This window comes from Theropithecus gelada, unplaced genomic scaffold (genome assembly GCF_003255815.1).
Source record: "Theropithecus gelada isolate Dixy unplaced genomic scaffold, Tgel_1.0 HiC_scaffold_15876, whole genome shotgun sequence".
Taxonomy (NCBI): Eukaryota; Metazoa; Chordata; class Mammalia; order Primates; family Cercopithecidae; genus Theropithecus; species Theropithecus gelada.
Window position 1 is genome coordinate 924314 of NW_020257632.1, and position 21888 is coordinate 946201.

A 21888-nucleotide genomic window follows, 5' to 3' on the forward strand; every position below is an offset into this window, starting at 1 on the left:
ATCCTGCATCTTTTTTAAATGGGTCAACTGAACCACAGAGTGGGAGAGGTAAATAGCTTACTATGAACCCACTAGAACCATCTGTTCAAACAACTTACATACATCCTACTACTGGAGAATTTTTAGCACTGTTTTTTAGCTTTTATATACAGAGTACAAATATTGATGACTACTATCTTGGCTTGCTATACCTGATCATATCTACTTTGGTGGATTTTAATTTTAAAAAAGCAAATTATAAGAGACTGAAAGCCTGGTATTTAATACATGCTGGACAAGTGAGCAATAAACAATTGCAAAGTTTCCTGGGGGCTATTTTGCTCTGTCTCATCATCAGGAAGCTAAAACATATGCTGGATGTTAGCCTGGGTGGACACAGTGTGTCCTATTTATTCAAGGTTTCCTTTGAAGCCACAATTTATAAGTTTTGTTTCTTAGGGGTACATGTCAAACTTCATTTAGCATTAGTTGGTATCCAGATACACTGAATAGCAAAAAGGCAGCATTTGGGGGCAAAAAAAAAATATGCCTGCTATATGAGCAATGATGTCAGTTTCATTTATGTAACTCACGGAAAACAAGAGGAGAAATACAACAGGAAATCTGACAGTAGGAAATCAAGATTAAAACTATTCATTTAATTTAGAAGTGTAAAATTGCATATGAACAAGGAAAAATATTAAAAGCAAATATGTTTTAAATCAATGTCTAAGAGGAAGGAATGTTTAGAGGAAGTTCTATTAAAATGTTATGATTTTTAATTCTTAAACTTCAAAGATTATACTTACCTGGAGCACATTCATATGTGCAATATTTTTCCCTTTTATCCTAAGAATGTTTGGCAAATTTTTCTATAAGAATCTTCAAATTTTAAACATACAAGGGGATGCTTGTGGAACCGATGCTTCACTTTGGAATATTTTCACAAAATATGATGATGGACTATAGCACATATAGCACATATAGAAATTTGATGGACTATAGCACATCCATGAAATTGACCCCCCACTAAACAAACAATATGGGAGTAATGTTTTGTACTTATAAATTGTTTTGCATTTATTATAATAGTTCATTTAAATATCAAAACAGCCTGTGAATTAGGTGTCATAAGCCTAAATTTATAGATGTGGTAATGCAGAGTTCAAAGCGCAGTTAAGTTTGTAAACCTAAGTCATCTTCTTCCATATTGCTGATTGATTTAAAGACCCTACAATACTTTGGAAAGTAGCTTTCTAGTATGATTGCAATGCTTACAATTACAAAACAATTTATCATGCCATTTCAACATTATTTTTCTAAGATTCATCTGTGTTGCTTAGTTTACAGTGCATGCACTTTCAATGCTGTGTTTTACTCTATTATGTGAACAGACCATACATTATATATTCATTTTCCTCTTGATGGAAATTTGCATTACTTTCCTTTTTGAAATTGCACCCAGTGCTTCTATGAACTTTTTGTACATATATCCTGGTAGATACATGCAACAGTTCGCCTAAGGCATATACCTACTGATAAAATTACTAGATCACAAGGTACCCCCAACTTTTCTAGGCATGTCCAACTGCTCTACAAAATTTATATCAACTTATGTAACCATCATACAATACTTTCACAAAGTTTAAAAATAAAACCGAACAGCCGGGTACGGTAGCTCACGCCTGCAATCCCAGTACTTTGGGAGGCCGAGGCAGGAGGACTGCCTGAGCTCAGGTATTCGAAACCACCCTGGGCAACATGGTGAAACCCCACCTCTACTAAAATACAAAAAAATTATCTGGGCATGGTGGCACATGCCTGTAATCCCAGCTACCCGGGAGGCCCAGGTGGGAGAATGGCTTGAGCCTGGGAGGCAGAGGTTGCAATAAGCCAAGATTGTGCCACTGGACTCCAGCTTGAGCGACAGAGTGAGACTCCATCTCAAAATAATAAATAAATAAAAATAAAAATAATAAAAATAATTTTAAAAATAAATAAAACTGAACAATACATTACTTTAGAAATACATGTACATATGATAAGATTATTAAAAAGAAAGACCAGGAACCCTAATAATACAATTCAGCATAGCAGTTATTTCTAGGGCAGACGAGGAAATGAAATGGTGAATAGTCACAGATGGCTTCAATGTTTTGGCAATATCCTAGTGATACGGACAGGAGGCAGGGAAATACTGTGTAGGAGAGGGCAGTTCCCAAGCAATGGCCCCATCCACAGGCCTGGGCCCATGGCCCTAAATGAGAACTTTACATCCCTGTTTTCCCACTTGAATGCTGTTTTTTTCAAAAACCACTCTGACCCACAACACCCCCCTCCTGTACCTATAAAAACCCCAAATTCCACTGGCAGAGGAGTGGAGTTGCATGGCTGAGAATGAGAGAAAAGAAGAGGCAGCTGGAAGGTTGGAAATGGGGGAGGTTATCTTCCCACTCCATCCCCTTTCCAGTTTCCCATCCCACTGAGGGCCACCTCCACCACTCAGTAAAACCGCTGCATTCACCATCCTCGAAGTCTACATGACCTGATACTTCCCAGATGCTGGACAAGAACCTGGGTACCAAGAGGGCAAGGTGTAAAAGGCTGTCACCCTGACTCTCCACTGAGCTACTTAACACTTAGACATCTTGGATGGCAACTGCTAAAAGAGCATTAATCATAACACACCCCTAGATGCTGCCATGGGGCGAGAGCCCAAAGGCACTCACCCTGGCCCAGGCACCTGTTTGCCTGTTTGCTCCCCCTCCCACAAGGGGTTTGAGCACCCGGCCAGGTAATCGAGCCACACCCCTGTCACAAGTCCTATGAAGGGTCCAGGCAACTCTGCTATCTCACTAGGTTTTAAGTACAGTTGTGGATCCCACAATCTTAATGACTAAACTTACAACTTACATATGCGCTACATGTATTCGTTTATGTGTATCAATATTTACATAATTTTAAAACCTTGGTTGTACAATAATAAGGATACAAAAAGGGTTAGGAGCCCTGGAAATTGTTGGCAAATAGAACTTTACATTTTAAAATAAATGTATTAAGATGAAAAATTTTTTTAAATACACATCTTTAATGCATCATGCCAATACTTCCTCTTATTCAACAGTTCTTTGTTTTTATGTTTTCAGTCACCTCAATTAAATTTCATAGAAATTAAACACTGGGAGATGAAGAAAGGGATTTGGTTATGTTTACTCTTCCAAAGCAATCTGTCCTTTCACTAAATACATCTATCTTGAAAACATTTAAATAGCCAATTATCAAAGAAATAAAATAATGACAAATTACTAGTGGGCCCCCCCCCAAAATTAAATTGAGTATTCCAAAAGTAATATATCTCCAATATGTATATTTATAAATTACATAATTTACATACTATGGTTTTGTATATGAGTATATATCTCCAATATGTGTATTTATAAATTACATAATGTACACACTATGGTTTTTATATATTATAGACATTTGAACCATTTCAAATTTATAGGGAATTTAACTTTAAAAACATATCTAAGTAGAAGTTATAATGTGTTCTTCCCATACCCTAGTGGAAGGTTGTGTGCACCTCATGAGGCTCACACCCTTCACTTTGGAGATTACCACTCCAATTCACAAGAATTGCATTAAGAAGCAAGTAGCCCAAACTTGCTTAAAGGACTTGCTATTAATATTCTGTTTGTAAATCCACATTGTTCAGTTATCTATTCAATCTATTTCTATTATTCTGAAGAAATTAATATCTGTCTGATTTAAAGTAGATAACACCCAATTCCTTCAACAACTCTGTTTACAAATAGTGTAAATGAGGATTAAAGGCACCATCTTAAGGTTTTACTTATGTTCCAGGAACTCAACGAAAAAACAAACAAAAGACCAAAAAAAATCACTTTTGTGATACTGGTAATTGATTTTTTTAGCTTTCCAAGTAGATAAAATCAACACCTTAAAAGACTTGTCTTTAACCCGGGCTTTCTTTTATTAAAGTGTACAATTGCAGGCGCATGCCTAGAGGAGTAATAGCTGGCTCCTAACAAAAGAGCCTGGATTCCACAAGATGCCTTTTGCCAGAGGCATCGTTCCCCAAAGCATACAGCTAACTGCATCTCCTGCTGTACCTGTAACAATTTAATTGTGTAAGTCAGCCTAGTCAAGCATCTCCAGCTCGTGACTGGGAGACATGAAATTCATTGTCATTATTGTCCCTGTCATTTTGGATCATTATATCCGGCTGCAGAATTTTCCTCACTTCAGTGCATTTTTACCTCCAGGAGCCAGGGATTATAGCTGAGGTTGGGGTGGGGGCAGGACCGTGAACTACATTTACCTCAGGGGAGCCAGAGATTAAATTGGCTTTGCTCTCTCACGAGCTGAATTCATCTATTTGTATGCTGTGAGTTTTAGGTTGGAATAAAAATGAATATTCTAGTGAAACCTGGGCTTTAATTCCCCCTTTGAAACATGGATGTAACCAACTTTTATTTACATTAGGAAAAGGCAATATAATTTCTTATAGTTGCTCTTTTCATATGTGCATAAGGAATGCTTAGAAGCATCATCGGATATGAAACGACAGACATCTCTGTCAATGTCTTGACTCTCAGAAAGGAGGAATTTAAAGCTGTAATTTTGTTCTTCAGTTTTATTTTACAATGGCTTAATGGAGGTATTTAAGGGTTTTTAATATTTAATGATTTTTAATTATAGCTCATTTTCTGTGTACTAGATTGGATGACTGGAGTCTAACTAGAATAGCCACAAAGATCCACTATGGGAACAAATAGAGGGGAAAAAAAATAAGTCCCTGAGAAAACTGGCTACCTCTAACAGCTGGTTCACATCATCTCACAGCCTGTCAAGTCACCCAAGCATACCATGCCCTAAACACTTTCTTCTAACTTGAGAAAGTTGGCCTGGTCACCATCCTCTCTACTTGGTAACTCCCTTATCAGCAGTAACGGCCAGCTGTGGGTTTCTACTAGGCAAGTTCGAAAATACTAGGACATGTCTCAGTCAGAAAACCAGTGAGTTGACTATATGATTACTCTAATAGACTATAAGAAGGAAATACAACTGCAGGAAAAACTGGTATGTCATTTACTATCCCAACTTTCATTTCATACGGATTTCACTGAGAAGTTTGAGATTCTGTCTGCATTTAAAAAGATGACAGTTATTCCTCCATACACGTGAATTTGTTTTTCAGTGGTTAACAATGAAATATGGCACAGATCTTAATTACGCCATGTACAGAATAGTAACTATAATTACTACATCAAAATGTATGAAGGGCCAGACGAAGTGGCTCATGCCTGTAATCCCAACACTTTGGGAGGCCAAGGTGGGAGGATCACTTGAGGCCAGGAGTTCAAGACCAGACTGTCTCTGCAAAAAATGAAAATTAAAAAATATATATAAAATGTTGGAGGGAAAAGTGCATGGAACTTATTACCTCTATGAACTTCTGTGGGAGAACAAACTCTGCCTTCATCATATGCAGTGGCCATCAAAATTTAATTAGGATGAACTGGGTTTATGAGAAATTAAATTTTTTATCTTTGTATATTTTGTACTTCAGAGGAAACATCTTACAGCCCTAACATCTCTGCACTGAAGATACCTTACAGATCTTCTCAGTGCCTGGTCCACATTAATGGAAATGTTTACTAGTTTGTCCCACTATATTTTCACACCATTATATTTCACTTTTCATTGGTGCTGAAGTAAGTGTATAAGGTATTACTAATAAGAGTTTTTAGTTAGCAAAACTTCTTGCAGTATTAAAAGTTCATTTGATTATCTGGTCACAGTGGCTCACGTCTATAATTTCAACACTTTGGGAGGCCAAGGCGGGAGAATCCCTTGAGCTCAGGAGTTCAAGACTAGCCTAGGAAACGTAGCGAGACCTTGTCTCTATCAAAAGTAAAAAACAACTAGCCAGGCATAGTGGCACATGCTAACTATAATCCCAGTTACTTGGGAGACTGAGGCAGGAGGATTGCTTGAGCCCTGGAGATTAGAGGCTGCAGGAAGCTATGATCAGGCTACGGCACGCCAGCCTGGGTGACAGGGCAAGACTCTGTCTCAAAAAACTTAATTAAAATTAAAAGTTCATTTGATTACTTATGCCACTTTTTCATCAGATTCAAAATTCTCCCTTGGTGGGAGTTACAAAAATTATTTCTGTTCGCTTTAAAATGGCTAATTTTAATTGAATTTTATTGAATTTCACCTCAATACATTATTTTTAAAGTAAATTCAACATTATTTCAAGAAGCCTGAATGCAACTTGAAATCACTTCGGTGGCTGTTGTTATATTCTCATCATGGTGATTTATCAAGAAGAGTATGTATTTTCCTTGTTAAGAAAAGCTTATCTTATAAACTACAATGTTTAGACTTGGGTTTGCAATGATAACACTTCACATTGAAATATTTTTCTCTCTGAAATACTTTAGTAGCAGGATGATACTGTAATAACGTTTTTCCAGTCAAAGGGAAAAAAGGCATTCATTCCTTTTGTTGAGCATGGATTTACTCATTTAATTCTTTTACCTACATGCTCCTCGTCATCTTATTTCCATGTCAATATTCAATTTGATCATCATACCATATTAGGTAAAACAAGAGTTGCCCCACATGCAAACATGTTGTAAAACCACAGAACTACACTGTTGCACATGCTTGTTTTGCCTCACCTCCAGTATAATATAGTTAGGCCTGTACCATTTTAGAACAAGGTAAAAAGACAAATTATTTATATCAAATGAGTAGAATATAATTATTTTTACTCCTTTGGCTCAAGACTTAATGATTTTACAACCGATTTCCAAAGAGCAATTTGAAAATATTTTAAATAATTTTTAAATTTTTCAGAAATTTTTGCTAAGCTCATAATTGCAATCTATAACAGGCTATAAAGATCAATTCTAGATTAAAAGATTCTTTTTCCTCATGATTCTAAGAGAATAATGTTTCTTCTGCCTTGTGTAACAAAGATTTCCCTTGGCTTCTTCATGTAGAATCAATAAGAATTTACAATTCACAACAATACCAAACCAATGTAAAACAGGATGTCACAAATTCAGACATGACATTCGCTAATATTTCTTTTCTTCTTTTTTTTTTGAAATAGGGTCTCATGCTGTCACCCAGGCTGGAGTGTAATGGCGGAATCTCAGCTCACTCTGGCCACCTCAGTCCCCCAAGTAGCTGGGACTATAAGTGCATGCCACCACACCTGGCTAATTTTTTGTATTTTTAGTAGAGATGAGGTTTCACCATGTTGGTCTCAAACTGGGCTCAAGTGATCTGGCTGCCTTGGCCTCCTAAAGTGCTAAGATTACAGGCATGAGCCAACATGCCCAGCCCACTAATGTTTATTTTTTAAAGATTCAGATATTGACAAGCTTATAAATAAAATTTGTTAGTACCCAATAGATCACAAAGCATAGAAAATGAGTAAGTATGTGAGAGGGTTTGTGCGGGAGGGATTAGTAATAAGATGGAAAGGCCACAAACATTTCCATGTCAGGATGGGCAGGATGCTATTTACAGAATGCCTTCTTACTCCTCCTGGACCAAAAACCTCTTTACTATAATCACCCAATAAACTACAATGGGTTAACATTAAGGGTCTGATGCAGAGAAAGCAAATTCACAGTTAAGGTTGTCCTTTAACATGTAGACTCAATCAAGGGCACCACAAAAATAGTTAAGTGGCCCCCCTGTGGTGTTCAGATGCTGGGAAGCACTGCAAACTGTGAATTTTCTAGCTTTTAATGTTTGCCTAAGACCCTTAACATTTTTCTAATATTGTTGTTCCTAGGACATTTTCTTGAGTTTGGTTCACATATACTTTTTGCATTTATATATGAAAGCCTGACAGCTGAATTGGTTCAGAAATGTAACACCGGAAAGAAGAAAAAAACACAGGGATAGCCTTTGGGACATCCCATAGTATTCAGTATAAATATCAAAATATCCTGAAAAAAATAAAACAACAACAACAAATTCTTCTTACTAGGAGTTTAGATATCTAATACTAAATAGAAAAGATAATATAATGGGTGTTGGGGGCTCACTGAGATATAGAATCTAAGCTGTCCTCTGCATCACAAAATTTTTAGGACTTTTTGAACATGTATAATTATCTGTGTTCAGCTATTTCCTTATAAATGGACACCCTTGGACTATATTCCAATCTCACACACTTTAAAACTACTAGTAAAATTTTACAAATGGCTTTGCCTGTTTTGTTTTATATTGTTTTGTGGTCCATCTGGAGATATATTAAGTGCTCCTTCAAATAAAATGTACAAAATTATATTGCACACATGCAAAAAAAAAAAAAAAAGAATGAACATTGAACACATGGCAAATGGCCACTAGGTAATGTCACTATTAGAAAACATCTAACAACAATAAAGTAAGCAATAAAAACTGAGAGCACAGTTTCACAGATGCAATGTTCATCTACCTTCATCATATAAATTATACATTCAAGAACTGTGTCCTGTGCAAAATACAAACATGTCAATTTCAGCCCACAGGGCATTTTTCCCCCTAGGTTTATAACCCCTTGAAAATAGAGGTTTCATCTAGAAAACTTAACATATCCTCAGCTGCTTTCAACATTATAATATATTCATAAGGCAAATATTCACTAGCAAACACATAACAAATTACATGGCATGAGGGTGGGGACCAAATTCATAATGATGAGAAATGGACCAAACCAACCATGAGACACAAAGTAGAAATCAAAGAAGAAAACAAATATGTAAAATAAACAATATTAAAGGTAAAACATTATGGTTAGTTTTTCAGCCACTGTTAGAGAAAATGGTTAATATGTGCATGCAAGTGGGTTTGTGTGTTGTGTAAGATTAGTATTTAAAGATGCAAAACTATCTCCTTAAGAATATACTATAAGGGTCATGAGTGAGAGAAAAGTATCTGTGAGGAAAAAAAATATCACATACCGTCATAGTAGACAATTGCTCCTACCAGTTTGTCCTTCTGGAGCATTGGGAAATGTTCAAGGGCTCTTGATTTGCTGAGGACATAACTGCTTTTCAGGCAATTGCTTCCTGCAACCAAATCATACAGCTTGATTCCTACCCAGTAGTAAGGTAACTGCCACCACCTACAGCATAAATAGAGGGGAAAGTTCTTTAGAAACAGAGTATGGCATTATAGAACATTACCTTACAGTACAAGACACCTTTCATTTAAGAAAAACAAAGCATACCTAGAAGTGGACTGCAAAAGAAACAGACTTATGCAACTGTTTTTGACACCAATCTAGCTGAAGTCTGTAAGTAAAATAAATCAATGAGATTTTTAAATGAATCTTCTCTGAGGCAGTTGTTCTCAACCTGGCTGAATATTAGAATTCTCTGGGGAACATTAAAAATAAATACTGATGCCTAAACCTCATACATCCAGAAATTGATTTAACTAGACTAGGGTGGGGGCCCGGATGATGACAATGTGCACCCAGGATTAAGAAACACTGGTTCAGGAAGTCCTAAGCGATCTATGAGGAAGGATGAACAAAGTTATAAAAAATCTGTTTCCAGCCCCCTACAACACTAATTTGGTTAACAGAGTTACATAATCTACTTTTTCATACTACCTGAATTCCAATGTAAGGCAACTTCATGGATAGCTCTAACAACATTAGGAAAATTAAGTTTTATAATTTATAATCTGACCCTTCCTAACCAAATTTCAGCCTTGGTTAACTCAGACACGTAACATGACTCAAAATGGCTTGGGTTTCAAGTGGGTATATGGTATGTTTACATTTTACAACAGGATACTTTAGCGGAGCCATTTACAGTCTGCACATGATTCTCTTATGTTCCTTAATGCAAATGCAGTTGCTCATCTATATACTCTCAGAAACTGGAGGAAGAAACTACTAATTACAAATACAGAACACGACCTCCTTTGCCTTTAAAATCTAGAGATAGGCCAGTAGAGAGCAATTTAAGAAAAGCCATACTTTTAAATACAACAAAGGAAAATACTTGAAAAGGATTAAAGATTAGGACCAATTAAAACCAAATTATGAAATATGCATTGAGGGATTATTTCCATTAAAACTGTTGTTCTATTGACCGCAGAGAAGCAAATGCATACACGTGATATCAAAAGGCTTACTTGTAAACTGGAAGCATTATAGGCAATGGAGCTGATAAATGGGGAGCAATTTCTAGCAGGTTGGCACGCTCATGAAGGGCTTCTTTTACCATCCTATACTGAAAGGCAAAACAGAGAAAATTAGTTTGGCAGTAACAGATCATAATATTTTCAAATGGCAAATAGACACCCTGCCAACTGATTGATACACAGAAACCTCTACCTCTGAGTGAGGATAGCTCCCTCCTAATCAAATTTCTAATAATACATCATGCTGTCAACCTCAAAGATTTTTTAGAAACCTTAACTGTATTTGCATAGGAGAAAAACATGCTGTCAGAGTTCCCAGGTGTAAGATATTTTCCTGACTTGAGTTACAAGATTATTGTAGCCATTTATCTTGCATCCTCTGGATTGTCTCCCTTTCTCAGTTCCCCATATTATTTTTTCTGTGTAGGAGATAACAGATTGTTCAAGTTCATGCTAAAAGTTTCTGTCTTGCCCTCACGAAACCAAGCAATGATGCTACTTGACAGTTGCACAGTATTTTATAGATTATAAAAAGGCTTTGTCTTAACTGCTGTAGTCCTCATTATGCCTCTCTAAAAAGCCAGCAAAGCTATTATAACACTAATTTTACAAATAAGATAACAGACTCATAGATTTTGAGTAAATAAGCCTGACCACATCACAAGTTAGCTGATTCTAAATCCTATGCTGTTTTCATTGCATCCATCACGATGCGAAGAGAATATAAGAAAAGGGGACAGATTCAAAACTGACTTATCAAGAAAAAAAACGAGACAGATTCAAAACTTGACAATGTCAAGCCAGTGCTGCTGTGTTTTTCACGTACAAAAAGAGATAGGAAGTTCAGCTGATTTTTTTTACCCCTCTGGGAAATGTCATCTTCCACACTGCCTTGGCAGTTTTCAAATGGTGGCAGGCTGGACACAATAAAGTGTGACATAAGAAAAGCATGACTCAGATCATCTTTTCCTTCAGAATATGTCAGTGACAATATGAGCGTATGACTGCAGTTGTAGTTAAGAGGATCGATTTCGCACTCCCCCTGCATTACAACATAGCTCCCCTGAAAGTGCTTGCAAAGTAGCAATTTGGTAGCCACTGGCAAAAATCCAATCACAATTGTTTAAAAGGCAACACATCCAAAAGTGATTTTGTAAATCTGCTACTTCAACATGCCTGTGAAGAAAAAGCCCCTGATTACCCATAAACATAATACTACAGGAAAGAACTGACACACCTCTCCTGAAAGATATTCCAGCAGAATATACTAAATAGGTATTTCCAACAGGAAGAAATGCTAAAAGCCGTTAAAAAAAAAAAAAAGAAAAAAGAAAAAAACCTGATTTAATTGGGTAGAAAAAAGCATAGTTGCAATTTTTGTTTAACAACCAGCATACACAATTACCTGCTCAATATCCAACTTCATGATGGCCTTCTGAAGATATCTCACACCACCATGGATCAATTTAGTGCTTCTGCTGCTGGTCCCTGATGAGAAATCATCTCTTTCTACAAGCGCTGTTTTTAGTCCTGTGTAACCAGAAAACCAAATTAACTTCTTAAATTACACAATTTGTATGTAATTCATTAAAGGCACTTCTCCAGGGTAGAGACAATCACAAGAAAAATTACTCCGAACATGGATAAATTTGTATTCAAAGTGCAGTACACTGTCTATATTATAATGAAGAGATTTTAGGCTCTTCCTGGGGGAAAAGTCAAGCCAGAACTAGAAGCATATTAAGCTGTGAATGAATCACAACTAGAAAATATTACAGTGCAATTTCATGGCAGTAACATACTCTGGTGCACTTAGAAGGTTAAAAGAGAGACCAGCACCCAACTCTACCCATGTAGAGTTAACTGAATGCTGTTGCAAAGCCTTCTAATCGTTCATCTCTCACTACAAGAGTCCAGACCTGTCGCAGCCCCTCATCTCTGATCTACTCTAAATGCACGCATCATGAATAAATCTAGACAAGACTTCCTTCTATGTGTTGACTTCTGTTGAGAAATGTGTCTGGAGTGGTATTATGGTAGATATACAATGGGGAAAGAGATCCAAGATATCGAAACAAAGAAAGAACAAAAGAAAAGAATGAAAAAACAAAAGAAATAAAGAAAAGAATAAGTTCTGATATTGAGGTGTTTATAGTCTAATTTAAAACCTTTGAACATGACAATATTTTAGAATTACAAAGAAATACAAGCCAGTAAAAATGAACACAGTGCAGAGTAACCATGAGTAAAAAATGTATTCTTGCCAGGCGTGGTGGCTCATGCCTGTAATCCCAGCACTTTGAGAGGCTGAGGCGGGCAGATCACTTGAGGTCAGGAGTTCAAGACCAACCTGGCCAACATGGTAAAAACCAGGTCTCTACTAAAAATACAAAAAATTAGCTGGGCATGGTGGCTTGTGCTCGCAATCCCAGCTACTCGGGAGGCTAAGGCAGGAGAATCACTTGAACCCAGGAGGCAGAGGTTACAGTGAGCCAAGATTGTGCCACTGCACTCCAGCCTGGGTGACAGGGTGAGACGCCATCTCAGAAAAAAAAAAAGAAAAGAAAAGAAGAAAAAGAACATATTCTTGATAAGGAAAGGCTGAGCAAAGGTAGCTCAGTTGTAGCAGTTGCCCATTCCCCCTTTACTTGAGGGCTGTTATAGATCTCTTAGGGATAAGTAGTTCTGTTTTGCTGCAGAGACACCGTGCCTTTTCAGGAGTGGAGATGATCATCAGCACTACAAGTGTCACACAGGAGTTGAGAGATGAAAGTCAGTACCCCAAAAGACCCAAAGTATACATCGACACCAAGCCATGAGGAATTTTCATGGCCTGGAAAACTCTTGGAGGATGAAAGAATGTCATAGAATCCAATTACAATGAGAATACGTAACTAGAGCAGTTTGGACTCACAAAGTTCATTTAGGAGAACCTGCACATGTATTCAATTCAAAGCCACTTATTACATTTAATACCAAAGGGTCGTTTTTATAACTTTTAACAGTTTAAATATCGTACCCAAATGTCATCATAAAATCAGGGCAATTCCCTTGACTCAAAAGGACAAAATATTTAGAAGGTATGGAGAGAAAAGTAGAGAACTTTGATTCAAGGGCAAAAACTGTTAATGCCTTAACTACCTAGAAAAATAACAAAAAAATTACAGGTATCACAGCCCCAGGTCACTCCTTTTAAGTATATATGCCAGAGAAAGAGCTGTAAAATTCTCAACTATTAAAACCCTAGCAATGCCTAGCAAATTTAGTACTGAATATACTAAAAACACAGAAAAATATTAGTACATATTTTTAAGAATATTGAGAGCCAAAATCCTGATATTAGAAGTTAATTAGGCATGGACTAGGCTGTCAGGTAGCTCCCTGCTCAAAGAAAAGCAAGTAAACAAAGTGCAGCAGTTTAATAGAGGCCAAGTTTGAAAATCCAGAAGATTCTCATCATACTCCAGGTTAGAAGGTAAATTCAGGATATAAACCCAGAAAAATGAAATTTGCAAATCTCTTAAGAATGCACTATCTCAGTGAGCTATATCACCTTTTCTTAGTAAGTCCAACACAGAGTTCTTCTTCTAGCACTAAAATAGACCATTTTTTCTTCAGCTGAAGATCAGACGAGGGAGTTGACTTTCAAATGATATTTAAGAGCCAGATTATTTAAAATATACCTCTCTTTAAACCCTGGAATCACTGTCATGGCATCAAGATGCCCACACCATGCGAGGCAGGGAAGCAAGGTTGAGAGAGGACAAGCAGCCTCCCCCACGGCCCACAGCTTCCTCACCTGGGCCTATCCTTAGGGATACCTACCCTAAGGTATCCTACAGGCTATGGTAGACAGACTACTTAGACAGTCTCCAGTAATCCCAACTGCCTAGTATGTCACTCCCTGCCCTGGAGTGTGGGCTAGACTAGCACTCTTCTTCTAATGAGCAGGTGACCTGCCACTACTATAATTAGGTCATTAAAGACTAGGAAATGCTCTCTCTCGTTCCAGTATTCTGTCTTGCCCTCCTGCTTGCTTGCTCTGGTGAAGCAAGCTGTCATGTTGTGAGTTCAGGAACAAAGGGAGGCTCCTGGTCAACAGGTGGTGAAGAACAGAGACCTCAGTCCAACAACCATGTGAGTTACTAGAAATCACTGTCCACTATGAGAGATGCAGAGCCATAGTACCCAGCTAAGGCTCACCCAGATTCCTGACCCACTGAAACTGGCTGATGATAACTCTTGTTTTACGCCACCAAATTTTGGGCTTAGTTTTGTAGTGACACAATTCTCTGTGTGAAAATTAACTATAGCCAAGATGGGAGAGATGGGAGTTTACCTTGTACCTGGGGATGGAGTCGTCAGAAAAGAAGAGTCTACAGAGAAGTATGTGTTCAGGGCGGGTGGAGTGAAGAAAGGGAAAGATCATTGACAAAGCCCAGCTTAAGACAGAGAAGGCAAATGCTTGATGTGGCCTAGCTTATCCAGGGGCTGCTTGTCACTCAGGGGCTGGAGTGCAGGTACAAAGAATGGGCAAGGCAGATCTCAGAGGGCTCTTCTTACACATTCGAGTATTTGGATCTTGCCCTGTTAGCCACTGTTTTTCACAAGTAAGTAATATCCAGATCTCCTCAAAAGGAAAATGCCTCTGAGAACAGAGCTATGTGTCCTGGATCACTTTAAGAAACAAATGTTTCATCAGAAAAAAACAAGATGTGGCCAGGTGCGAGTGGCTCATATCTTTAATCCCAGCACTTTGGAGGCCAAGGCGGGAGGATGATCACTTGAGCCCAGGAGTTCGAGACCAGCCTAGACATCATGACAAAACCCTGTATCAACCAAAAAATACAAAAATTAGCCGGGCATGGTGGCATGTGCCTGTATTCACAGCTACTCGGGAGGCTGAGGTGGGAGAATCGCTTGAGCCCAAAAGACAGAAGTTGCAGTGAGCCAAGATTGCACTGCTGCACTTCAGCCTGAATGACAGAATGAGACCCTGTCTCAAAAAAAAGGAAGGAAGGAAGGAAGGAAGGAAGGAAGGAAGGAAGGAAGGAAGGAAGGAAGGAAGGAAGGAAGGAAAGAAAGAAAGAAAAGAAAAAGAAAAAGAAAAAATGGCTGGGCACAGTAGTTCATGACTATAATCCCAGCACTTTGGGAGGCCAAGGTGGGAGGATCACTTGAGGTCAGGAGTTCAAGATCAGCCTGATCAACCTGGCAAAACTCCATCTCTACTTAAAAATATATATACACGAAAATTAGTTAGGTGCAGTGGCGCATGCCTGTAATCCCAGCTGCTCAGGAGGCTGAGGCAGGAGAATCACTTGAACCCAGGAGGCGGAGGCTGCAGTGAGCCGAGATCGCACCATTGCAATCCAGCCTAGGCAATAGAGTGAGAATCCGTCTCAAGGAAAGAAAAAAAAAAAAAAAGATGCAACATGGACAGGCAGGCACGAATATTAGTATTTCTAGTATTTTGCACAGTTATAAGGTATCCATTCTGGGGAACCAGGGTGTGCTTGTTAATTTATCATTATGAAAAAGGATAACATTTAAATTTTTTCTAGAAGTTCTCAGATACTGTTTTGAGAAATACTATTATGCTGCCTGTCAGGAGAACTATCAAAATATTTTCAGCTGAGAAATGAGATTAAGGTTCAGAAAAGATTTCTCTGACTGCAGGAATGAGGGGTAGAGGTAGAGCTGGAGGCAGGAGACCTTTTGGAGCACCAGTGTCATATAACAGGAGTTGGAGCAATGAAGAATCCGGCCTCACAAGGCAGAGAGGGTACTGAAGAGTGATATAAAGAGAAAATTTTATGGGCTGTGTTGTCAGGATGGATTTTTTTTTTTTTTTTTTAATTTCCCAAATTGACAGAGTGTGAGGCAGGGAACTACTCTAGGAATTAGCAAGCCATCTCAGGAGGATATTTCAGGATATTTAAGTGAGAGCTAACACTTTAAAGCTCTCAAAACTGCTTTTTCCAGTATTGGACATTTTAAAAGTTATCACATGTACTTATGTGAGAAACCCTAGTGAATACCAACAAAAGTTAAAATGGGCCTCTCTGTCAAACCAGGCTGTTTTTCTTGTCCCATTATTTCTAGTGTCAAATCATCAAGTTACCCACCAGAATTTCTGGAAAGAAATGATACTGCTCCTTCCAGAGCAAAAAGTTAAAATTTTAGTTTCCAAAGTTATAGCTAAACTGATATATTAAAATGCCATGTAACATAAAAAGCATTACTAAAAGTTTTCCAAACTACAAAAGAACTCTAAAAATTTTCTTTACTTTTCAACTGCTATTATATGCTAAATGTTTTAAATCTCTCATTTTTTGTTGAATGAGAAGTAGAAAGGAGGAAAATAAAATCAAGACATTATTAAAGTCATAGCGGCAACTCAACTATTTCTTAACTAATTAACCAACCAACTGCAATGAAGACAATAACATTTTTAAAAGTCTTTTGAGGTTCTTCTGTGGTTCTGTTATCTAATCTGTCCCTTTCTGTTTCAACTCTCAAAAATCCAAATTGTTTCCTCACCTCAAAAATTACTGAAATCAAATCAAGAGTTCAGTTTTGTGGTATGTTAAATATAGGGCAAGGAAGTGAACAGAGGGAGGTGTTTTATCTACTCAGAGAGTTAACAGTATTAAGTGATATTCAATGCTAGCATTTTGTGTTCTTAGGTAAAATAATTAAGTCTGAAGGGCACAAAAAATAATGCACGCGGGATTCAAGAAACTACTCCTTACTATAGATTTGAGGAGGTTGGGGAGAGATCTTCCTTCAGAGTAGAAAGAGTGACCTCCTTACATTACAGGCAGGGAAGGGCTGGCCTCTCTATGTACTGAAGGTAATTCACTAAAGTAGTTCAAGATTTTATAATTTTCTTTTTTTTTCTTTTTTCTTGTTAGCAGCTACTTTTTATGGAGAGCAATAAGCTCTATCTCGTTTAGTGGGAGGGGTATTATCATTATTTAAGGCTTTGTTTTTATTATTGATTACTTTTAGTAAGTAGTATGGTGAATTTTGTGACAGTAATAAAATATTAATATTTGGAGTAAAATTACTCTGAAATCTTAGGCAGAATAACAAGATTAGAGTACAAGAATAAAGTCAACTTGAAATCTATATTCCATTTATCATCTCATCTGTTAGCAAGCTGAAATTGTATCTTCTAGGTGGGGCAAGGGGTATGAACACAGTTCTTTACAGCTTTGTCTTTTCTGACCTGAGTGAGAATGTCTAATTACTTCCCACTAAACCAATTCATGGATCAAAACAGTTGGATGAATATAGAAGGATAATTACAATCTAAGAGGAAAAATGGTACGACATTTAACTTTCACAACATGAAATAGAACAGAAGTATATTTTAATACCTTTTACTGATTATCTTATTATGCATGAAAACATGCTCAATATAATAAATGCAGAGAAGCAAAGAGAACAAAATAAAACTCTCCTGTAATCACACCACTCAGAGATAACCACAGTTGACATTTGGGTATTTAAACGTTCACATTTTCTATGCATGTATATAATCACATATGTACATTTTTGTAAAAATAGGATTATATGGTAAATTTGATTTAATTTTTTCATTTAACACTGTTTATTGTAAACATTTACCCATGTCAACAAATATTTTTCTATAAGTTCATTTTTAACATGTGGATAGTATTCTATTAATTTTTATAATTTATTCAATTTCTTATTTTTGAACATTTGGATTATCTCATTGTTTCACTATTACAGATAGTACTGCAAGATTATATTTTCATTTAAACTCCTTGTATCTTTTAATTATATCATTAGAATACATTTCAAGAAATGTCACTATTAAGATATTTCTAAATAGAAAGGTAAGAGTAATCATTCTGAAATAAGTATCAGAGACACCAAGATAATAGCACATAAATCAAAAAATTTAAGATGCTTTGTATGTTAGCACCATAAGAACAGGTATTAAAGCCACATGCTGCACGATGGAAAAATAATATAGTTTTTTTTTTTTTTTTAAAGGTGAGTTTATCTTTCTTTAGAAAAGCTTTGGGCACTTAACTTTGGATTTCAGACAGCCACTGCCATTAATAAGAAAAGGGACTAACCCAAAGGCTGAACATTTTATGGGAAGGATCAATTCTTCTAAAATATTATCCTCTTGTAAAGCTGCAAAGTAATCCTGACTTGTTAATCCTCACGATCAGGATACTATGCTTTGGCCTGGTATTTTCTAAAAGTTAATGTTAGCATTTTATATAAATATGATATTGAATTTGTTATTTAATATCTATTTCCACGTTTACATTAGAAAACACATAAATTATATTAGAAAACAGATTAATAGAGATATGATGTTGTTATAACATGTCATTAACATACTTTAGTGTTTGTTAAGTACACATATGATTATGGAGTCACAAAACTGTACTAGGCTGTAACAATTGCAATAACACAATTTTGAGGAATAAGGGAGTTGCTCCTGTTGCTTTTTATTTTTACTTTGGTATTACCAAAAATACCCAATGTTCAAAGAGAGGAAGAATATCCAAATAATACAGAAAGGCAGAAAGAGAAAATGATGTAAAAAACTATACTAATGGCCTCCTAGTTTCCTAGTTACAAAATCCAAAGGTAAACAATGTTTACTATTAAAACTGTCTTACATATTTTATCAGGAACTTTTCTATGCTTACTAAAGAACACAATCTGATACCATCTCACTTGAAAAACAAATAAAAATTAGCACTCATTCTTCACAATCTGCTTTTTTTGATTTATAACACATCTTAGCCATTTTCCCTGTAAATACTTAAACATCTCTTTTCAATAACTGAATATATTCCAATTTATTAAGACAGACTCCAATTTTTTGCCATTATAAATATTGTTATAAATAAAATTCTGGACAGTATGACATTGTAAGCTCAGCTTTGAACTCTTCTTCTCTAAACACAGAAAATTATATATGTATATATTTTAAAGGACATAATTGACTCAAAAATAAGATTAAAACTCAATGGACCCAAAATGTAGCAGAAACTCAGAGCAGAATGTTTAGACCAAAAGCTTCTCTCTTGCTAGGTTCAAGGTCTAAAAATGGGCAAAGGCAATCAAGATCTCAGTTCCTAAAGGGTAAGAGGAATATAATTATCCATTACAAGGAAAGGTAAAGAAGCCAGAGGAGCATTCGGTTGCTGGGACTGAAGAAAGTCTCTGCCTCTTGTGCAAGGAAGTTGACAAGCTTCTCTTGACCACTCTCTGGGCCCAGGAAGCAGAAAGACAGACACAGCCTTGGCACCAGCACCAGAGCCCAGGTACCACTTGTCTCAGCAGCTAGTCTGCAAGGTCCCCAAAATCGACAAGGGCAGGAGTCTTTTGGTTCCAAGAAAAGTCCCTGACCGTACTTAAGGATGGTCATTACTATACTTACAGAGTTGAGGGTATGGAAAAAGAGCATGAAACAAAACTGATCTAATAAGGGCAGAAAAGGGGGGAAAGAAGCACAATAACAAGCATGAAAAGTTAAAATAAATACAAAGCAAATGCACATGGAATCAAAAAAAATGTAAATGGATTCCATTTACCGACTAAAAGACATAGTCTATTAAGTGTAAAAAGAAAGAAAATAAATAAATGAAATCTAGCTATATACTATTTATCACATATATACCATAATAAAAGGATTTAGAAAATTGTAGAATGGCCAGGTACAGTGGCTCATGTCTGTAATCCCAACATTTTGCAAGGTGAAGGTGGGAGAACCACTTGATCTCAGGAGTTCCAGACCAGCCTGGCAACATAGCAAGACCTGGTCTCTACGAAAAATTTATAAACACATCAGCCCTGGTGGCACACACTTTTAGATCTAGTTACTCAGGAGGCTGAGGTGGTAAGGTCTCTTGAACCCAGGAGGTTGAGTCTGCAGTGACCTATGATGGAGCCACTGCACTCTAGCCTGGGCAATGGAGTGAGACTTTGTCTCCGAAAACAAAACAAAATTTGAAAAAAAAAAAAAACTGAGATAAACCCTTTCTGTTTGCTATTTTGTAAATATTTTCCAAATTTCACCTTTTTGCTTTTATATCTTTTGCCATGGATACATCTGAATTTTTATAAAATCAAAAGCAGGCTTTTCCTTTGTGGCTTTTTGGTGTCATACTTAAAAACACCTTTCCTACCCCATATAAAAAAAATTTACACATACTTTCTTCTAATAGTTTGATGATGTTTTAATGTTACACCCTTGATTCACATGGAGTATGATAAAACAGAATATATATGCATACATACACACACACATGCACACACACACACATAAATTGGGGGGAGTGGATATTCCAACATTTATGAAGTAACTGATGATAACAGTTTTGAAATGTTGCCTTTGCCATATTCTAAACTTCATGTATTTAAAGACTGAGAGACTAATTTATAGACTCCATGACTGAATCTCGATTCCTTTACCAGACTATTTTAATTACAGTAGTTTTAGAATACACTTTAGTATCTGATAAGTCTCTACTTCCCTTATCAGTAGCCTTTTTCTAAATCAGTCTAGTAAATCTCACAGGCGTAGTTCTCTTCTTAACGTTTTGCAGTTTCTAAAGTCGATTCCCCTGACCCTGGCCAAAGGAAAGCACTACATTAATCAAAATTATGTTAAATTTCCAGATTAATTTTAAGAGAAATTAGCAATCTAGTCTAATTAGCTGTGTCCAGCAAAGAGCAAACTTTCACTTCCTGCAATTCTAGCTTCTGAAATAGAATTTTCTCCTACCTTGATAGTGGAGGGGTGGAGACCATAATTCTCAGAATGTACTATCTCCAAGGCTCTCCCTTTTCTGCATTTATCCTGAAATGCACACACCTCCTTCCTTTCCCAAATTTTTATTTATAGCAAACAATGTTATTATTATCCTCCATTTATGCCTGAGAAACTTGAGGCTTTCTGTAAGGTTAGGCCACTTGTCGAAGGTCATAGAGGTAGTAAGCAATGAAGCCAAGACATGGCCCAAGTTCATTCTAATTCTATAACATGTGTCCTTGATCACTGCGCTATACTGCCTTAGGAATTATAGTGGGAATTCAAGAATTGCTAGCCAAATACCATTGATAAAAGTCTCCATTTGTAAACAAGAGAACTACAATTAATATTTTCCTCCAGAAAGAGACAGTCTTCTCTGGAATTTGAACTGAAGACATAAAGGTTAAATTTTATACATCAGATCTTATTTTATTTTATTTTCTACAGGCCCACCCAAGAATGCAAATACATCAGATTTTAAACCAAAAATGTACTAGGTAATCCGAGATACATACAGGTAAAGTTACATAAAAGAACATAAAAAGCTAAAGAGAACACCTTGAAGAACCTGAGGGAGTGAATATATTTATCAGATTCTCCTTTTCCAGCTCCCTTTGGGAGCAAAGTGCCCACAACTGGGCTTTTGGGACATGTTTCTGTCCTAGAATGGGACACAGAGGTGTTAAAGAGTGAAGCAATTTCTATTGATCCTAGAGACCTGCAGGAGAACGTGAGAAGTCTGCATACTGTGTTTATAAAATAATATTCCCAAATGAAACAAACGAAAATTGATTTCCAAGAAAATGCAGATGATAAGAATGCAAACAAATGTTCATTATGAAGACTCCATGACTTTTTGTCTTTCCTCTATAGTCTTGGTTTATCCATTACTAAAATTGCAT

The 21888-nt window shown here is 36.7% G+C and overlaps 1 protein-coding gene across 3 annotated transcripts in view; it reads right to left on the reverse strand.

Annotated features, from left to right (window-relative positions):
• LOC112617081 (glycerol-3-phosphate dehydrogenase, mitochondrial) overlaps positions 1 to 21888 on the reverse strand; it is a 247945-nt gene that overhangs the window by 60977 nt on the left and 165080 nt on the right. For all 3 annotated transcript variants that reach the window (XM_025373807.1, XM_025373806.1, XM_025373805.1), the window contains 3 exons: positions 11579 to 11703; positions 10165 to 10262; positions 8979 to 9142 (listed from right to left, as the gene is read on the reverse strand). In XM_025373807.1, the coding sequence (XP_025229592.1) occupies positions 8979 to 9142; positions 10165 to 10262; positions 11579 to 11703 (387 nt within the window). The remainder of the gene's footprint in view (positions 1 to 8978; positions 9143 to 10164; positions 10263 to 11578; positions 11704 to 21888) is intronic.